At 36.8% G+C, this 20,855-nt stretch overlaps 1 protein-coding gene across 1 annotated transcript; it reads right to left on the bottom strand.

Moving 5' to 3' along the window:
- Positions 1-344: 344 nt before the first annotated feature.
- Positions 345-19,211, bottom strand: LOC150086585 (small ribosomal subunit protein eS26-like). The gene is made up of 4 exons (XM_090371472.1): positions 19,122-19,211; positions 14,945-15,122; positions 5,125-5,261; positions 345-447 (listed from the first exon to the last, which is right to left on the bottom strand). The coding sequence occupies exons 1-4, from the start codon at positions 19,122-19,124 to the stop codon at positions 406-408; spliced, it is 360 nt and encodes a 119-aa protein (XP_090227598.1). The 5' UTR covers positions 19,125-19,211; the 3' UTR covers positions 345-405.
- Positions 19,212-20,855: the final 1,644 nt, after the last annotated feature.

Genomic DNA, 20,855 nt, shown 5'->3' with positions numbered 1-20,855 from the left:
AAAGGACCAAAAAGGACCATAATCTGTGGTCCAGTGAGGGTTAGCAGATTGATCATATTAAGCAGTGAAGGGTTTGAACCCTGGTCAACTCAAAGGGCATGCTATTACACTGCACACTGTATCTTCCACCCCAAGAGGTCTTTTGGGGTGGGTGGAGGGAATTCTGGCATACAAAATCAGCTTTTTTCAAGAATTACAAATAAATTCTTAAAAATCAACAATGTGGATAATAAAGAATCTTGATGTTACAAATTTTAATCATACTCAGATTAAGTGTGTATCTGAAATTGCTGTAGCAGTGATGGGGAATAATCAGTTTGGTAAAGACAAGAATAACCAAGGAATTTAAAAATAATTTTCCTCTTTGGAAAAATTTATTAAACAAATGCTACATTCCACTCTAATTTATTTCTGGATGACACGGGGCACTGCAGGACGAGGCATATCCTGAAAAAGAAAAATGTTAAAAAGTTAAGATTGTATCTCATTAAACTACCATTTTTATATTTTTTATTTTTTAAAAATTATCACTATCTTTTTATAAAAGTATAATCAAGTCTCATTAAACTCAAAGATAAGTGAAAATATCTGGTTGCCTAAGAAAATAAAAAAACCTGATCCAAATAAGCAAATTGCTTATTTTCTCAAGATCCACTATATATGTAAACTACAACGAATGTGACTTGTGTTAGATATTACCATATTTCACTGCATGTTATTAACACTAAAAAAAATGGGAAAAATCAAACATACCATCCTAATGCCAGATGCATTTGTTCTAGCTGATGTATTTATGGGTCTTCAGATTAGAAGCAACTGATTATTTTGCATCATACAAGTCTCATTAAATAATCACAGTTGCAAAGTGTAAACAGTATTAAATTACAATACAAGATTTAGAAGTTAAATTCGCAAATTTTTTCAAGTACAATTTTCCAAGTGGCTAAAGAATATGGTGTCAAATTTCTTTTTCAGCACATAATACACATTAATGGTGGACTAATGTTATTACTAGAGTTCCCCCAGGGTTCAGTCCTGGGATCATTGTTGTTTAGTGTATTTATCAATGATATTGATGAAGGTATATCAGGCTTAATGTCCAAGTTTACAGATGATACAAAGGTTGGCAGGGTTGTTAATGACAGTATACTACTGCAACAGGATCTAGAAAAGTTAGGCAGATGGGCTGAGAAGTGGCAACTGAAGTTTAACACTGGCAAATGCAAAGTACTGAATATGGGTAGCAGTAACCCAAGATAAGTGTACCAACTGTATGGTACTACACTCAGGGAAGTGGAGTGAAAAAGACCTGGTGGTAATTGTGCAGTCAGATATTAAGTTCTCTGAGCAGTGCAGACGGGCTGCCAGAGCAGGTCATGGAGTCTTGTCAATGATAAAGTGGCGGACAAAAAACTGCATTACCTTTAAAAAGGTAACATTTGTAGTGAAACGTATAAGATATTGATTGATTAGTCATTGTTTGTTGGCAAGCAAAGGTATTGCACCAGCCAATTCTTCAAATATGGCACTGGAAGGGTATACACGGTCATTAGTATCCTGTTTTGTGTTATTAGTTAACTTGTATGAAGGTTTAAAGCATATCCCAAACACATCAGGTTGATCATTCCAGCACAATTGAAGTTATAGGTCAGAATAACTCAAACCTTAATTAAACGAGAAATGCACCGCAGCTGTGATAGAATACCAGAGGGTGCGCAACCTTCACAATGAACCAAGTTCATAAGATGAAATATGAAAGTAAATTAACAAGTTTCATTTGCAATGATCTAAATCCAGCATACTGTTTTGATTTTTATGTATAAGGAATTAGAAAAAATGCCATGTCTTATTAAAATTTTCTAATCCAGTTGTAATCAGCTAATTAACATCATTAACAAGCTGTACTTTAACCATGAGACCATGGTACTTCAATTGATATATTAGACAACTAAGTCAGAGATAATCATGTTATGTTATACATAAAAGTATCATTTACCAGTTTTTTTGTTTTTTTTTAAGTAATTAATGTATAAAATATGATCAATGTAACTACGTAATACTCATGTTAGACCAGCCTACAGGTCACACAGGTGTGTGTTTGTGGGGGGGGGTCACTTTTCATTCATGTTCTGCATAGCATTTATGTAGCTGAGGTATGACCAATAAAGGATGTTTATTTATTATCTGATAGAAAGGTAGGGTAGCAAGACCAGAGACTCTCCAATGAACACAAAATATGGAAACTAACTTGTCATCGTGTAGTAGCACCACACAACTTAATTTTAATAAATTTTTATATTTTTTATCTTTTAATTTGGTTTGTCAAAGTAGTATTGAAAACGCAAGAAAAATTCCTTAAGAAGATTTCAGAGTTCCTTAAATTAGACAACCTATTTACGTGCAAAAAAAAAAAAATAAAATAAATAAATAAAAATAGATTTAAATTCTATACAAACATTAAACTAATCAAATGCACATTTTTGCAGCTACAAAGAGCATCCTCTCTCAAGTAACATCAAACTGGTCACCAATTCTTATAGACATCTATGTCCAACATAGGTAGCTGTAATTAGCAGAGTAGTTATTGCAAGCCAAGAAAATATCACTTTTTTGCACGGAATATGGTATTATCACATATAGTTAAAAACAATATACAACTCGTACAGAATTGCACAACTATTATGGCACAAAAGCAACTCAGTGACCCTTGTTTATTATGGGTAAGGAAATGAAAAAGATTTCACATTCCCCATCGTGAATTATTTTAAGTATAGCTGACTTTCTTCAAATTCTCCAATGTGAAAGTATTTTCTCTGAAGTATGATGTCATTCTCTCTCAAAACAAGTGTAGAATGTAGTGAGGTGAAGGTGCACCTGCATTGGAAAATCACACACTTTTCACTGCTAGCCATCAATGTATTTTTTTTTTTCAGCAGTGAATGGATTATGGATACACCTTTAATGTGAGTTAATTAGAGAAACTGTTTTTTTTGCACACAATTCTTGTGGAAGAATAAAAATTAAAAAGCATCTTATACCTGTATAATGATGTGGCACACTAGAAACTTTATTCTAACTCTATTCAATATCAATAATAAATGTTTTCTGGCAGCTGGTTCCAGTCTTTTCAAATTAGACAACCTATTCACATAGTGTTGTACCTAATTCAGACTTCAAAAATCACCATAGATGCATTTTGGGTAATCTGTACTAAAGTGCACATATAAAACTGTCACCGCCATTCCCTATACTACTTTCAGGGAATGGTGACTTCAAAATACATAACACATCAAATAACTTAATTGAATTAACAATTAATAAAATTCGCCCCACTTAACAGTTCTGCGTAATGAATTTTCATATCTATTTAACAGAAATTGCAAAATATTCAAATAATGAAGTACATATTTTACACTTAAATGAACATGCAAAACACCAAAAAATTGTGATGTGACAAAATCTATCACAGAATTTAACTCCTGTCAAATCTCGAGTGACTGCTACATATTCAACTTTAGAAAGTCAAACTGCTATAAGCATTTACAGCAGCATGACTTGCAGCCACTTTCTTTCCTCGTGTGCTACTTCAAAGACAACATTATGAGCAGTAATGGTTTAAAGAAAGGAAATGTGCAGAGCAAATATAGGAAGACACACACACCCGAGTTTTAGAGAGTATTATTCTGTTCCATTTTTTTCAAGTTTATACGCAGCAGCAAAATGGAAAATTTTATAAAACAGAATGCTCATAAATAAAACATCTTATTTTTAATAATGAAGTATGTACATGATATTACTAATGTGTATTATAAACCAGAAAAAAATTTCAGTGTACCCTGGTCCATTCCAAGACCTAATAATGCATAAATACAGGACAAAGCAACTTGGAATATATATATACAGGCTGGCCTTGATTAACGCGATTAATTCGTCCCGCGAGTGCATCGTGCAAAACGGAAACGTGTTAATCGAATATAATAATCAATAGAAAAAATTATAATTGGTCCTTGACCTCCTGGAATGTCCATAAAGAATTTAAAAAATATCTTTTAAATAACTTTTTAACTATATACAATGTAAAAGATAATGAAAATAATTATGGAATTAAATGTTTATTGCATAAAACAGCGGTTCCCAAACTGTGTACCGCGGAATATTTTAAATTTTCGAGGGAAACAGCGATACTCAACATCTGTCAGACACCACGCAAACTACTAGCTCGAGATAGTTAACAGTTTCAACATTTCTTATTAAGTTGTTTGGACCTAACTACTAAACGGAACTGTTAGGTATTTCTTTTGGTCTGGGTGCACCTTGAAAAAATTACTGAGACACTAAGGGCGCCGTGAACCGAGAAAGCTTGGGAACCTCTGACATAAAATACACAATGAAGAAATGACTGTTGCCGAAATATTTGAACAGTGTTGACTTTCTCTTTTCATCAATCAATTTCCGATAGCCGACAACAATCTTCTCTGGGCCCTAGCGAAATAAATATCGCAGAGGTTCTGTGCGATACGAAAGATTTCATCTAATTCTTTTACCGTGTTATCTCCTTCGAGGTAACATTTTCATCCGGCTCATTTAAAAATTTGAATTTTTATGCAAGTGTGCATTGACTTTATTAGCAAGAGACAAACAAGTAACACGTCTTCTTCCGATGGTTGAGGGAACACACCGAAACGGGCAGCAGGCAAACGTTTGTTTATTGACCGTACGACTCGCGGTAAGCTTAACGCGTGATTCAAATCTTTTTCAACCATCGCATAAAAAAAAAGGATCGCATTAACTGGAAATTTGCATTGTGTAAAGTGAAAAGTGGTATAATTTTTCAAATAGTGTTAACTGAAAATCGCATTATGCAAGGCCTGGCTGTGTGTATATATATGTAACTTATAATGCTATACTGTAAAAACATTACAGCTGGTGATAAATCAGAAAAAGTAGCAAGTATATAATTTTGTTTTTGAAGAGAAAATGGCAAACTTGCTTCAAAAATAATCCATGGAAGCTGCTCCCCCCATCCTAAACTTCATTTATAAGGGCTAAGATAATAAAAAGGACATGTTCTCACACCTTACGAAATAAAAAATTTGTTTTAAAGCAGGAGGGAAAAAAACTTACCCCAAGTGGTCTTTGGAACCTTGGAGGAGGCGTTCTATCTTTTCTTGCCTCTCTTGATCTATTTCTTACTACCTTAGAATGTATTGCACAGGATACACAATAGTGCAGCTTGAAGTACAATTTAGGAAGAGCATATGCTATGAATAAAAAAAAAGACAAGTTCAAGTCATATGTAAGAATAATTAAAAAGGCACAAGAATAGCATCCTGCTAACAGTACAGAATTATGGTAGCTCAGAAATGGGAATCCAGAGTTGCACTTAAACTGATTATGTGTATATGTAAATTGGATGGAGCAGGTAAGTAAACTACTAAATAACTGAACCACAATAAACCCTCAATATTTATGGGTTATGCCTTTGTATAGTGGATTTAATAGTCATGGTTTTACTTAATCAGTAGTTTCTCCACAAGCCTTTGTTACATTTACAGCATATATACATACTTGCCTCTAAAGTAGTTATACTACAGAGGTGTAGATATGGCTCTGATCAAACCAATGGGCCAGGTGCACATTTAATATTGCTTAAATACAATATTTAAGCTACATTACACCCACTACAAATTTGTGAGAATTCCTAACCAAATGGACAGTGATTCTCGATGTCACTTGGTAGTTGATAGAAAAAGTACATTGCAGACTTTGTAACAAATAAAAACAAATCTTTACATGAAATGAAACCATCAACCTGGAATGCATGGAGGAAGCTGCTGCCTGACATGAATGACCTGTAAATGTAAGGTATCCATCATTTGATGTAAGAAGAGCTGCAGAGGACTGAAATTTTGGCATATATGGCAAGAGGAAACTTTAATGATATCACAGAAACCAAGAAGAGAGCAGTGATTCAAAAGCCTTGGCTGTTGTTTAAGGCACTGGTAAAGATTTTGGACATGTCTAAAATACTGGATGGACAGGTGTTTGATTGTAACCTTTGAAATATAAAAACCAAAAATTTATGAAAGCTGGAGGCTCCTATGGTGATCCATAAAGAGACATACAAAGAAGCTTTTTTTTTGTTGTGTGTTTCATGACACAAGGGCAAATGAAGTCAAAATGTCTGTCAGATTCATTGTGACTATATCCATTTTAGTTAACTACAATTAGGCATTCAAACATTTGTTATTTAAATACATTAAAGATACAGTTTGCCAATGACTGAAAGGAGATAGCTTAAACATAAGAAAAAGAGGATAAATGAGAATGTGCTTTACTGTGATATGCATCTAATAAACACAAGAGGATCTTCCCCTACAGGCATACGGTCTTGCTAATATAACGTTTTTTTTTTGTCTTATTCATTTGTAAATTGAAACCTATAAGCAGTTTTTTTAATCCTACAATGTTTATTGCACACCTGATCTCTCTGTGGGGATATTTTTTTTCATGCTGTTAAGAGTAGAGATAATGGCATATCTGACAGCCAAGGAAGATGCATGTCTATGCTTTTAACAGAAGCATAAAAACAATGAAGTAATTATGTAATCAGAAAAATTAAATCTTTTGGGTTTATTTCATGACGATGAAGTAACCTAAATGTGAAAAATCATTGAGTAAAACTGCCATTTATGAAATGTTGGCCCATTTAACAATGCTCCAAAAATTCACAAATAATAATAATAAAAAAAATAAGTCTGGAATTCGTAGCTAAAAACAAACACTTACTTTTGGACTGAGCTGTAAATCAGAACAAAATCCAAAATTATATCAAGGTTTATTCCATATACATAAACTAACCTCAACACAAGTAAATAAATAAATAAAAACATGCACAAGGCTTTGAATAAGCATTGCTGCTAATAGCCTAGAATTCAATCATTGTGCCAACAGAATCAAGCAGTTAATGTCAAGTGCCTTCACTTTTACACCACTCATGTATTGACCACTTAAAAATAATCACCAATATGCATTATGGCACATCACTTGCAGTACTGCTTAATGCTTCAAGTGTGGCCTCCAGACATGAACAAAATATTCTAAATGCAATCTGGCCATTCTTATACAAATGGAAAATACTACCCTTTTTCCTACTTGTGAAGGTCCTGTATATTGTGGATATTACTACCTAGCCACATGTTTACACTGCGTGGAAAATTATGTTTGACTAAATCATAACCCCTTTTCATGCATATTCAGTAAATATCATTCTGACAACTGGAGTGAATATGTTTAACTCATTTTATAGTGTGTAAACTTAATATATTTTCTTAATTCTACTGCAATAAGTGATTGCAATTCTACTGGCTAAACAAGTTATTACTTTCAACGAGTTAAGTTTAGCATGCATAAACACAGAAAAACAATAATTGAGTTAACAGATTTGTCCGATATAAATTTTGATATTGTGATGTACCGTTTTAAAATGTTTTCATTTATTAAACTCTAGCATGGGGCACAGACCGAAAAGACAAAACAAACTAACTTTGTTTGGTACAGTAATTTTCAGGAGATATGTAAGAAAGTGTTTGTTCCAAAGAACAACCACTTTGTTACATATCTTCATACATCCAAAGATGTATGAAGAGGGTGTCTGAAGAATTTTGAAACTCTACTTATTACTCAGAATCGGAAACACCCCATGTTAGTGACAGTTTTCATTTCTGAAAGAGTCCTTGAAATATTTTATTCTCTTTTTAAATATGCACAGCAAGCTGTTTATTTGATATTCTCTTCACTGCAGTAGAGTGACTTTTTTTTTTTAAAACCCCATTTGCTGTCAGTTTGTTTTATTACCTCACATTTTATGTGGACACCGGGCACAGAGGGATATTTTAGTGCAATACTTCCAACAGCTGTTCAGTATCTCTCATGCTATGTGTACAATATGCAGTCTAGCATTATCCTACCTACTGTAGCAATTACTATTTATTCAACACCTAGACATTTTTAGGTGTTGAATAAAGCTGTTCCCCAAGTGACACCAGAGCATTTATGAATTAATAATCAACTGCAGTTTGATTATAGGGAACCCAGTGCAGCAGAATGACTTTAGTTCCAAAAAAAGAGGTTTAACAATCTTTCCTGTGGAAGCAGTTCTTGACAATCACTTTGCCATATCCTTAAAATGTTTCCACTTCTGAACAAAAAGTATTTATATCACTGTCCTGGTCACTTTCATTTTGTTAAAAAGGTGGTGGCCAGCCAAACACATTGCAACTAATTAATTTCTACTTCTTTTGTGTGTACATGCACTCACGCTTTAAGGGTTAATAAAACTGGTAAAAAATACTGCACATTTCATAAAGAGGTAAATTTACATTTCTCACACTACCCCAACCACTACATTACAGTGGGATTAGACGTGTTAAGTGTAAATCATGGCAGTAAATTTCTAGGTACATTATAATGACTATGAATGAATAAAATCTGTTTATTGAACCAAAAATGTTTTATCCCGACATAGCCTGCTGGCTAAGTTAGGTATGTGTCAACCGCCAAAGTAACAAAGGCCAGGGCATCAGTATATCATATATCTGTAAACTGTGTTTTGTTGGTCAGGGCACCTCCGTAGCCAGGTGGGCAGGAGCAGCAGTGCGTAGCATATGCTTCTTGATTAGACCGGGGTTCGAGCCCATGACCACCAAATATGGAGGACACGGAAAGGTCAGGGATGACCGCCGCATATCCCCGGAGCAATACAGACTTAGTTGCTAATGCTCCTAAAAACCAAATAACAGCAACATTGTTAGTCGTCTTGCTGAATGAAAAACCGTGTGATTCTCATCTAACACTAACTCAGCCATGTTGTGAAAAAATCCCATAAAAATTCTCTGCATCATTGATGGCATACGAACTCGGGTTTTCCCCACAAACGGTGTAGGAGAAGAGTGAACACTGCTACCTGCAAGACTAACTGGCTAAATATGGTATTGTATAAAAATACACAAGTGTATATACACAATACAGCAATTGGAAAATGAGAAGGAAAAAAAAAAAAAAAAAAAAACCACACACATCAACTAACCTTGTTTCATTCAAAGTAACTTCCTCCTACTATATACAACAATCACAAAGCAACTGGAACAACTGTGACTGGTATACTGTTCAATACTCTTGTCACAACTCTGAATGATGTTGACACCATGAAAATAACAGCCTTCCAGTGGTGCCTTGAGCTTTGGGAACAAAAAAAGTTGCAAGTGGCTAAGTCTGGTGAATATGTTGGATGCAACAGTACATTTTTTTGCTAGCCAAAAACTCCTGAACAATGAGTGCTGTAGCTTGGTGCATTGTGCAAAAGAAACCAGACATTCTCTGCAACAAATGTTTCAAAATGTCCAGATAGTAGGCAGCAGCAGCAGCAACACTATGGCTACCGGACACAAACTCTGTGCACAATTCCTTTACTATCATAGAGTTTGCTGACTTACACTATTGTTGCTTGACTGCTGGGTTGTACCGAAAACCACTTCTTGTCACCTGCAATGATTGAATTCAGGAAGTTGGGCTTGCTTTCAGTGGTCTCAATGAGTTCTCTGCAGTGCTCAACTTGCACCTGTCATTGACCATCTGTTAACAAATGTGGAACAAACTGCATGTAGACCTACATTTTCTTCAATCCAGGGGTCACTGACAGTGACCTTGACTGCAGTGCTTGAGGAACAATGACTTTCATTTCATGCTTAATTCTATCTAGATAGCAGCAGACCTGGGTTTTTCTGAAATCCTGGATTATTGTAAAATGAGTTCCTTATTAATGTAGAGATCTGAAATTGTTTTGGAGCATTGCACACTGGTAATGATTCCTTGCACCTTTTCAATCAATCCTGGCTTCCAAACCATTTTTGCTAGGCCCAGATGCTCATTGTCTTCCAGTGATTCTCTTCCATGGTAGAAACATTTGCCACTCAAACACACATGCATGAGAGACAATTCTCTCCCCACACTTGCTCCATCTTTTGAAACATTTCGGTGGTACTTTTGCCCAGTAAAACTCAAAAATCGATATTTCCTCTTTGCTCCATTGTCCCTCCACAACACAGAAAAGTTGTGCATTTCAACTCGCCATTCTGAAATGGCGACAATTTCCACTGACCCTGACTGCAATGCTCGAGGAACAGTCACTCTTTCATTTTATGCTTAGTAGATGACAGCACCAGCACTCATCTCATAATATCAGTCTCATTTTTCAACTGCAGCATTATACCACAGTACTATTATATAAACAAAATTTAGAACCTGTTTACGTGTAATATAGTGAAAGTTGACAGGGTAGTTTCATATATCCAAGTAAACATCTTATCAATAATTACTTAATACTACTACAACAAAAAGATAATGGTAATACTACCCACAAACAACACTATCCTGACATGCTCTATTTTAATTGCAGGGAAGGACATAAACAGAGAATTAGGAATAAGAAACCATCAGCTATATCACTTAATTCCATTCTTTGTTTACTTCTCATATGCACTATATGACCAAAAGTATATTTAGACACCACTGTTAGCATATTGTATACTTTTGTCAGAAATCCACACATGCAATTAGTACAGACCCACCAACTTTATATTAGACATACTAATATAAAGCTGGTGAGTCTGCCCGTGAACCAACAATGTGTATGTTAGAATCCAATATGAGTTGTAGAGAAGACTGCTTTCAATGAGGGATGGTAGATACATGCCACATTGGTAACCTTCCTGTGCATATAACTGTGACTTGTTTGGAAACTACCAAAAATTCACTGTGACAGATGCTATTCAAAGATGGAAGATAATGGTGATACCTCAATGAAAAACTGTTTGCTCTGATGGCACTATACATTCAGAGAATGTGTTCAATGAAGCCAGATGCAGCCTTAGATCATCTGCTAGCAACTGAAACCCTAGGTGAACCAGTCAACTGGCAACCCTATACTCAAAATCTAAAAACAAAAGTATGCCTAGATTTTTTGGCATCCTAGGTTTGGTTTGGTTTGGTTTTGGTTTTATTGGCGCATTAGCTACTAGGGCTATAATGCGCCAAGACCATGTCATTAATAAAAATTGAAACTTTCAGTGACCTAACTAGTTAGGTCACCATGTCAAAATAAATATTAACAAAAGTATAAAAGATAAATCAATTGAAAAGCACAATAAAATGTAAATTTTATATGGCAGTAAAAATGTTTATTGATTTTAAAAAGCTAAAAACAGCAGACACATGGTCATTGTCAGATAAAATCTGACTGAGTGTATAAGGCTCAGCCAGATGACTAAAAACGGTAAAGTATAAATCACGTTCATGTCTAAAACGTGGACATACGGTTAAAATGTGATTAATAGATAAAATGGTGTCGCATTGCTCGCACATAGGACAGTCATCTGCCCTCAGCAGAAAAGAATGTGTAAGATGACTGTGTCCGATGCGGAGACGAGCTAGAACAACTTCCTCCTTACGGTTCCTGCGCAGACAAGACTGCCACGGTTCAATTACAGGCTTTATACAATATAATTTATTCGCAGTCTGTCTATTCCACGAGTCCTGCCATTGGGAATGTATGTTTTGATGTATTATTTGCCTGTAGTCTGTATAAGGGACTAACAGGCAACGGTTATTATTGGGAATTGCTGATTTGGCTGCGGCGTCAGCCAAATCATTTCCCCTAATCCCAATGTGGCTCGGAATCCAGCAGAAGCGGATGTCATATTCACGATCATGGAGAACGTGAATCTTCTGCTGAATGCTAGACAGAACTGGATGGGGATTATACCTCACAGATATTACAGCCTGTAACATGCTAAGAGAGTCGGAATATAAAATGAACCGTTGGTATTGGCATTTACTAATATGGTCCAAGGCTAACTCTACAGCGTGCAGCTCAGCAGTAAATATGCTGCATTCAGAGGGAATCTGCTCTGAGATAGTGCTGTCTGTGAAGACAGCAGCAGATCCCACATATGATTCTGACTTCGAACCGTCTGTGTAGACTGGCGCGAAGTCGGAATATTCAGTTCGGTGTGCTGAATGGAGCTGCAGGTAGACGCATGATGGAGTGTCCGACTTTCTCCAGTTTCTAAGCGACAAGTCGCATGCCGGGACACGAGCATGCCAGGGTGGAAAGGGTTGCTTGGATGTTTGGGCAACCTTGTCTACCTTGATATTGAGTTCGTTGAGTAGCTCTTGGACACGAATACCAAAAGGACGATTGGCAGTCTTACGGGTGTTGTACAAGTTTTCCCATCGTGGCTCAAAAACGAAGGGCCACGTGGGATGGTCTGGCAGGGATTTCAGTTTTAAAGCGTACTTTAAAGACAACTGCTTACGTCGAAAGGATAACGGTGGTTCGTTTGCTTCGACGTATAAACTCTGGACAGGAGATGTTCGAAATGCTCCAGTAGCAATACGTATAGCCTGATGATGGACAGGATCCAGCCATCGAAGTACACTGTCTCTGGCTGAAGAATATACTTGGGACCCATAATCTAATTTGGATCGCACAAGTGCACGGTAAAGCCGTAAAAGGGTGCATCGGTCTGCACCCCAGGATAAGGAGGACAGCGAGCGGAGCATATTAAGGGCTCTTGTGGGCATCCTAGGTGACCACCTATTTGGCAAATATGAACATATACAGACTGCCACAGAATGAACCACAAAGAGGGTAGTTCTTGTCTCATACATGAGATCTGTGGAATACATCACGGAGCAGCCTAAGAGGCTGCAGGAACATCTCAATATGTCAACCATCTGTAGAAAGCTTCACAGCTTTGGAATCACTGGTAAAACTACACAAAAGTACAACATCATGGTCACCAATTAAAACTATGTGGGATGGTATTTATTCCAAATGATTGTGGCTCTTAGAGTGGAATTGCCAAGGGAAAGGGAGAGTGCACTGTCATCTATAGCAGGGGTGGCCAACGAGTCGATCGCGGATTTAATTTCGGTCGATCACGACAAATTTTAAATATACAGTCATCCCTTGATTTGTGCACCTTGTGCAATGTAATTTTTGAGATGGTAGATCACGGCACATTTTGAAGGAAAAAAGTAGATCACATCACAAATTAAGTAGGACACTCCTGATCTATAGTAGAGTTTGATGGCAAGGGGCTTTTTCAGCTGGTATGGACTTGGTCCGCTGGTGGTAATTCCCAAAAGCATTAACCACAACTACTTGGATAATTATGGCTATCTATACTATAGGAGTACAGGGTGATTCTAAATTATTGTCGGGGTTTCAGTGGCCTATAATTTTCAAAACGGAAACAACAAAATAAAACTGCTTACAGAATATGAAAGTGTAACTCAAAAAGTTTTATTACCTATAGAATCAATACTGCAGAATGCTAAACAACTTCAACATGCACACCTTTCGTGGCACATAAGATGTCCGAGCAATATTCAATTTCCCTCCAAGTGTTCTCCACCATTTGCAGTGTAACTGTTTCAACTGCAGCAACAATTCTGAGCTTCAGTTCATCGAGAGAGGTCACAGGGGTCTTGTACACAATGTCCTTCACGTATCCTCACAGGAAGAAATCAAGCGCCGTTAGATTGGGTGAGCACAGAGGACACGGAATCAGTCCACCACGCCTAACCCAGTGCCCAGGAAAATACATGTCAAGAAAATCTCGGACAATAAGAGCCCAATGTGGCGGTGCATCATCTTGCTGGAACACCACATTTGGCTGACAATTTTCCAACTGGGGTAACAGATACAGCTGTAGCATGTCCAGATAGGTCACCATTATCACTGTTTTTTACGCAAAGAAAAAGGGCCCCAAAACTTCCAAACGTGACAAAGCACACACCAACATTGACCTTTGGACTATCTCTTTCGAATTCTCGAATGCCGTGAGGGTTTTCTGATCCCCGTATATTCTGCAGTTATGATGATTTGCCCTCCCTGATACGTAAAACATTGCTTCATCACCAAATCTCCATCTCTGAAGGTAATTTTCATCAGCTTCAATGTTTGACAAAATGTCTTGGTCAAATGGAAATGGCAGGGTATATTGTTTGGCTTTAAAGCCTGCACAATCTGTGGTTTGTAGGCATGGAGGTGAAGGCAGTTATGAACCCTCCAAACAGTCGTTTGTGGTATGCTTAACTGCAAAGAAGCTCATCTAGTTGATTTTTGTGGGTGTCGAGAAAACGCTTCGTGGATTCGATCAACATCTTCCTGCAAAGTGCTGTCTTCCAGCTCCTTTTTTGGTGCAGAACACTACTAGTCTCTTGAAATTGTTTTAACCAACAACATCATACTCAGTTCTGTAATGACGATGCATTGTGATAGCAGACTTTGTTTCAAAAAACCAAAGTAGGCACATTGCCTTCTCTTGAACAGTCACCATTTTGAAGCAATGCCGTTAATATCTCCCAGACATCAACGCAGTAAATACAGCATTGCCAAATAAAACTTTTTGAGTTACACTTTCATATTCCATAAGCAGTTTTATTTTATTGTTTCCGGTTTGAAAATTATAGGCCATGGAAACCCGAACAATAATTTAATATCACCCTATACTATGCAAACAAGTCCTACCGGAAGGACAATGTCATGCAATACAGGTCTCATAGTTGGCTTAGAGTCAAATTATCTACAGGACAAACTGCAGTGCTAGGTCAAGCTATAGCCAAAACAGCCTTCTACCAGGCCAGTCCTGGCAGCTGCTTTGTAGGAGAAATAGAGGCAAATTCTGGCCAACCCCTTCCAAAAGTTGGCTAAAAGTATGCCAAGGAGAATTGAGGCTGTCAAACAGTCAAGGACTACCTACTAAGTATTAAGTTTTGAATTAAAACCAGTTTGTGCCCAAATACTGCTGATCACATATTGTATATCTGAAATATGTAATTCTGTATTAGAAGATATATTTGGAATCAAAATACTTACTTTCATACACTGATGCATCAGTGAGATCCCTCACAGCAGCTGCTTCCACAATATTCCTAATAACAAACTTCTTAATGGATTTATCCTTAGGAACGCATCGGCCACAATTGGTGCAACGAACTGGTTTAACATGGCCACGTCCGTGTTTACTTCGTCCATTGTTCCTTCTTTTTGAGGTCTGAAATAAAAAATTTGGTTAATGCATTTAGAATTTTGATGTGACTAAATAACTTTCAGGAGAGGTGGGAAATAGAAAAATATGCAAGGGTTGCAACACCATTTATCTGCCAAAAAAAATAGCATTGAAATCAAAAGTGTTAAAGTAATGTCCTATAAACTTATATCTTGTCTATTTGTTATAAATAAATAAATCTACAGCCATTATCAACCCCACTGCAGGATGGAAGCCTCTACAATTCATGATGAGGGAAATGAACCATAATCTGCCACACTGGTCCAGTGCGGGCTGGCAGATCAACCGTATTTAGCAGAGACTTGCACACGTTCTGAATAGACCAGGGTTCTTCTGCACTGCCACTCCTGACCACTCGGCTACAGAGGCCTGTCTATTCACTAACTGAGTACTCTGTTGGAAAGTCTTTTACAATCAATCATGTTATCAGTAATTTCAAAATGGTGGGAACCTGCAGTTCATAGTGGGAGTAGTGTCACTTATCAAGTACACCTACCCAACAGCAAGTAGGTTCCCATCAGTCCCTAGAATGGCCTGAATCTATCATGGCATGGACTCTAGCTGCCAAAGTGTGCCACACAGGAATGCTAGTCCACACTGACTCAACTGCTTCCCACAATTGTTGCATATTGGTGGTTTCAGATCGCTATGCTGAATTCATTCTCAAGTTCCTGTAATCAGCTCTGTACAATTCCAGCCCTGTGACATGACAGTATCCTAATAGATGAACCCCTTTGCAGACAGGTACATTGCAGCCATGAAAAGATGTGCCTGATCAGACAATTTCCAATTATGACATCCAAATGTTCTATTGGAATCGAGAGGTCCAACGTGTACACAAAAACACACGCCCCATACCTTAATGGTATGGGTGTGCATGCGTTGTTTTTGGCATATTCTGGTGCTCAAATTAGTGCAAAAAGCAGGAATTGGAAATTCATTAGCCACATAATGCTCTTCCAATCCTCTAATGTCCAGTGTTGAACAAGGTACCACGTTGTTTTTGCTGATAGGAGTGGAACCTTGTTCGGCTGTTGGCTGTGATATCCCATTCATGGCAATATATGAAAAACAGTTCATTCTGAAGTGCCTCTTTGGTTGTCAGTGTTGTACTGAGCTGTTATTAGACTGACCATAGCCTTTCTGTTAGCATGTACAAGTCCTGTCAGCCACTGTTGGCCTCTTGCATCAATCAGCTCTTTCTGACAAACCAACTGCTAAGTGGATATTCAGCTAATGCACCAATTCTGGCACACTCAGGACATAGCGAACATGAAAATCAACTGAGTTCTAGCTTCTGGAAAACTCGCACTGACACATCTGGAGCTGACTACCATGCAATATTCAAAGTAATTGAAATGTTTCATCTTGCCCATCCTCGCACACTAAATTGCATACACACAGCATGCTACATATCTGCCTACCTGCTTAGAGATACCTAGTGACTGTAATAAGGAATGATTTCACATCATGACTATTCCTTTCACAATCTTTCATTTTTCTCATTTTCTTGTTAGCAAACCAATATCCATTTCCTTCCATGAAACAAGCTTGGTGGAAGAACAGATATCAATACAAGTTCAGACTGTCTCCAACATATCTGGCACAACAAGTGGAGTAATATTCTCTCTCAAAGCGTAATTCATCATAAAGCATATGAATGAAAGGACCCATTCATTCCCAAGCACTTTCAGGAAATTTTGGAACTGTTCTCCAATAATTTCAATAAAACATGACTTTACAATTATTTCTGAGCCTAAATAATGTGATATAATAATAAAATATCCCTAGCGTGTTAACATTTGTTGATTTTCATATATCCAAGTAAACATCTTATCAATAATTACTTAATACTACTACAACTAAAAGATAATGGTAATACTACCCACAAACAACACTATCATTCAGGTCACTATCATATCATCAGCAGCTCTTAATCTGCAACTGAAAACTAGTTGCAGTTGTATACAAAATGAAATATGGTACCCAGTTAAAGAATGTTTGGTAGTTACACTACTTTTTCATCTTGAAAAAAATCAAAGCTTTGTTGATGCTAGGTTTCACTTCTTACAACAAAGAGATGCAAGAAGGCGACTAACACCTTTCCTGTAGCACACTTTCTGTCTCAATTACATCTAAGAGATAAAAGAGAAAAAGGTGTGTGCATTATTTTTACAAAAATAATTAATTCAGGTCGCAAACGAAGATGAAAATTTTTTGGAAAGCAAAAAAAACTGTCCCTCCCAAACATTTCCTCCTTTCCATAATATATATACGGGGTGTCCAGGCTGCTAGAGGTATCCAAAAATACACACATCTCAGCATCTATATGGTGTATTAAAATATATTTTTTTGTTATTATACAGAGTAATTCACCAAGCTTTTATGAAGGGTAGTAAAGTTCAATGTGGGCACTTTTTTTAGCTCGACAGATGTCAAAATGATACTCGAGCTCTTGCCAAGTATTTTCCAGCATCTGAGGCATTATTAGAGCAACTGCTTCAACGATATGCTATTTGAAATTGTCCAAATCGTGAACTTTTTTCTGGCACACACAGTCGTTAATAAAGCCCCATGCAAACAAGTACAATGGAATCATATCCAGGGATCTAGGCGGCCAGGCAGTTGAGCCTCCTCTTCCGATCCAATGTCCAGGAAAAACCTTGTTCGAAAGCGAGGTAACATCTCGATGGAAGTGTGATGGAGCACCATCTTATCATGCTGAAACCTGGGGGAATCTGTGGTACAGCAAAGATCTGCAGCATGTCAAGGTGTGTCCCATCACTGTGGGCTCTATGAAAAAAAAATGGACCATGACACCATTTTTGTGCACTCCTAACCAGGCAATAGCCGTTCTTGCACATGCACGACTACTGGTGACCTCGACAGTGTGACAAAACAAATCTTAGAGAGTTTTCCTATGGACTGTGCTTTTGTTTGAGAAAATATAATAAGTGGTTCTCGCATTATAAGCAGTTATTTTTGGATACCGCTAGCTCAGACACCCTGTATAAAATGTCACTCCTAATTTCATTTATCTTTTTGTCCTACCCCACTTTCTTCATTGGAAGCAACAACCACAATTACCTAAAGGCCACCTGGTACTTCACTTTGGCATATTTCTTGACTAAGCTATGTTGATGCTAGGATTCACTTCTTACAACAAAGGAGAGGCAAGAAGGCGACTAACACCTTTTCTGTAGCACACTTTCTGTCTCAGTTACACCAGAGAGATAAAAGAGAAAAAGGTTTGTGCATTATTTTTACTTTAAGTCACAAATGAAGATAAAAAATTTTTGGAAAACAAAAAAAAAAACTTTGTCCCCCTTCCCAAGCATTTCCTCCTTTTCATAATATATATAAAGTGTCACTCCTAATTTAATTTACCTTTTTGCCCCATCCCAATTTCTTCATTGGAAGCAACAACCACAATTACCCAAAGACCTGGTACTTCACTTGAGCATATTTCTTGACTAAGTTATGTTGATGCTAGGATTCACTTCTTACAACAAAAGAGATGCAAGAAGGCGACTAACACCATTTCTGTAGCACACGTCCTGTCTCAGTTACACAATAAAAATAAAAGAGAAAAAGGTGTATGCATTTTTCTTATTCCAAGAATCAACTTCTTCACAAGTGAAAAATGAATTGCCTGGAATGGTGCGGGTAAGCCACATTTTTTTTTTAATCCGATTATATATCATTAAAAAAACCGAGTGTCGATTTTCATATTCATTTCCCTTTTCATTCCGAAGCAGAATCTATTTTTTTTTCAGGTATCAACTATAATTAGGAACTGTACTTGTAGGCAGAAGTCCTTGCATGAAAGAACACGATAATCGGGTACACAATGGATTTTCCCACAAATAGACAAAAATCACAATTATAAGCTTTCAAATCAAGTTACATAATCATGTATTAACATACTGCACTTTACAATATAAATCAAAGAGTAAGCGTAAATCTAAATAAACAAATACCTACCATGTTTAATTTTTCAATATACCTTCAGACTCACCCTTACGGTTCAATTTCAAATGGAGGCCTAACCTTAGTTGCAAACCATGTGGCAGTATAATCACTAGACAAAATAAATATATCAATCCGCGATAATGAAAATTCTATATTTATATTAAATATATCTACGCTGTTTTACGTAATCATCGAATAGATTATAATTGCATTTGTTCTATTACATCAGTTTAGATGACTTCTAAATCTTTAAGCAAAAAACGTTTTTTACGTATAAAATAAAGATGAAGGATTACTTTATGGCGCATTAATATATATTTTTGAATCTTTGTAGGGCATATACTCTCGGCAACTACGACCACAGACACACAAGAAAAAATCACTTATTTGTATAATAGTAATATTTATTTATTATATTAATTATTATTATATGTATTGCACGTGATTTGTTTTGCTTCAAAACAAACAAAGACCGTGGTGTAAGCGTTATGTGAGTAAATTGAGTATTCTGTGGCCGGTACAACTCTTCTGCTGAATAATAAAAAAAAAAACATTTCCGGGAGGGAAAATGTCCATGCTTCGTTGGAGAACGAATAACTCAAGCATCGAATGCAAAAAAAAGATTCATAAATATAATTTCCGTATTGACGTGATTCCAAACATGTTCTTTACCACATAGTGTAGAAGGACAACGTTATTAGTATCAGTCACAGTTCTAATTCCGATATACAATTTCATATACTGAAACATGGGCTAATACGAGGTGTGTGCCAATGAAGTTCCAGGATTGGTGCAATAAAAAGAACTCATAGTGCATGAGATGAAATATAATTTTCTTTTTTTCAAAGTAATCATCAACTAATTGAATGCGTTTATTACACCATTCTAAAAGTTTCTGAAAATAGCCAGCAAAAGCATCTAAAGAGATGATGTTCGGTTCGGCGGTTACTTTTTTTTTTATGTCTTCAACATACATCCTGAAATCTTCTTCCTTTAAGGGCAGTTTTCACTTGGGAAAGAGGAAGAAGTCCGCTGATGCTAGATCGGAAGAGTAGGGTGGATGGTTGATCTGTACAATGCCATGTTTCGTAAGAAATGTCTTCAAAGTATGTGCAGAACGCATGGAGGCATTGCGACAAGAACTAACTGCCTTTCTCTCAAAATTGCGAACTCACCCGGAAATGCGCTTCAATAGTCTTTGAAATAGCTGTATGATTCCTTGTGCGTCACACCCAGTTTATCTAAACACAGGATCAGCATTGTCTTGATCCTGGACTTTTAAAAAGGAAATATTTTTGGTCCACTACATGAGCTATCGCTTCGTTTCTAGGTCATACTGAAACGCCCAACACACAGCTACAATGACAACACAATAGAAGAAATTAGGATAGCCTTGACAAGTCTGGATTAAGTCTTAGCAATTCTGATCACATTTTGAGAGGTTGAGCCCCCCACTTCTTGGCAATAGCCAACATCCTCGCGTCTGTCGTTAAAACACTTATACTATTCAAAGGCACTGGTACGACTGGTAAGTTTCGTCATAAGAAACAGTTTTTAACGTTTCATATTTCTGTTGCAGATTTTCCCAGTGTAAAGTAAAATTTGATATTCTTTCGTTGCTCCATTGCAAAATTGCGACAGGGACGTTAACACTACTAACAAAACTGGTTGTAACTTGCAACATGGCAGCCTACTGGACAATCCCTGTATCACCATCTGTTGAAACAAGATTTAATTACAATAATA

This window comes from Mastigoproctus giganteus, chromosome 4 (genome assembly GCF_048544385.1).
Source record: "Mastigoproctus giganteus isolate SK-2022 chromosome 4, ASM4854438v1, whole genome shotgun sequence".
NCBI classification, from domain to species: Eukaryota; Metazoa; Arthropoda; class Arachnida; order Uropygi; family Thelyphonidae; genus Mastigoproctus; species Mastigoproctus giganteus.
Note: the sequence above shows the minus strand (reverse complement) of the source record. Positions and strands in the feature narration are given on the sequence as shown.

Excerpts from the sequence above, each read along its gene's own strand:
- LOC150086585 (XM_090371472.1), bottom strand. Across the intron at positions 5,262-14,944 it reads TGATGCATCAGTGTATGAAA|CATATGCTCTTCCTAAATTG; the intron begins GTAAGTATTTTG and ends TTTTATTCATAG. Across the intron at positions 448-5,124 it reads GGTTCCAAAGACCACTTGGG|GATATGCCTCGTCCTGCAGT; the intron begins GTAAGTTTTTTT and ends TTTCTTTTTCAG.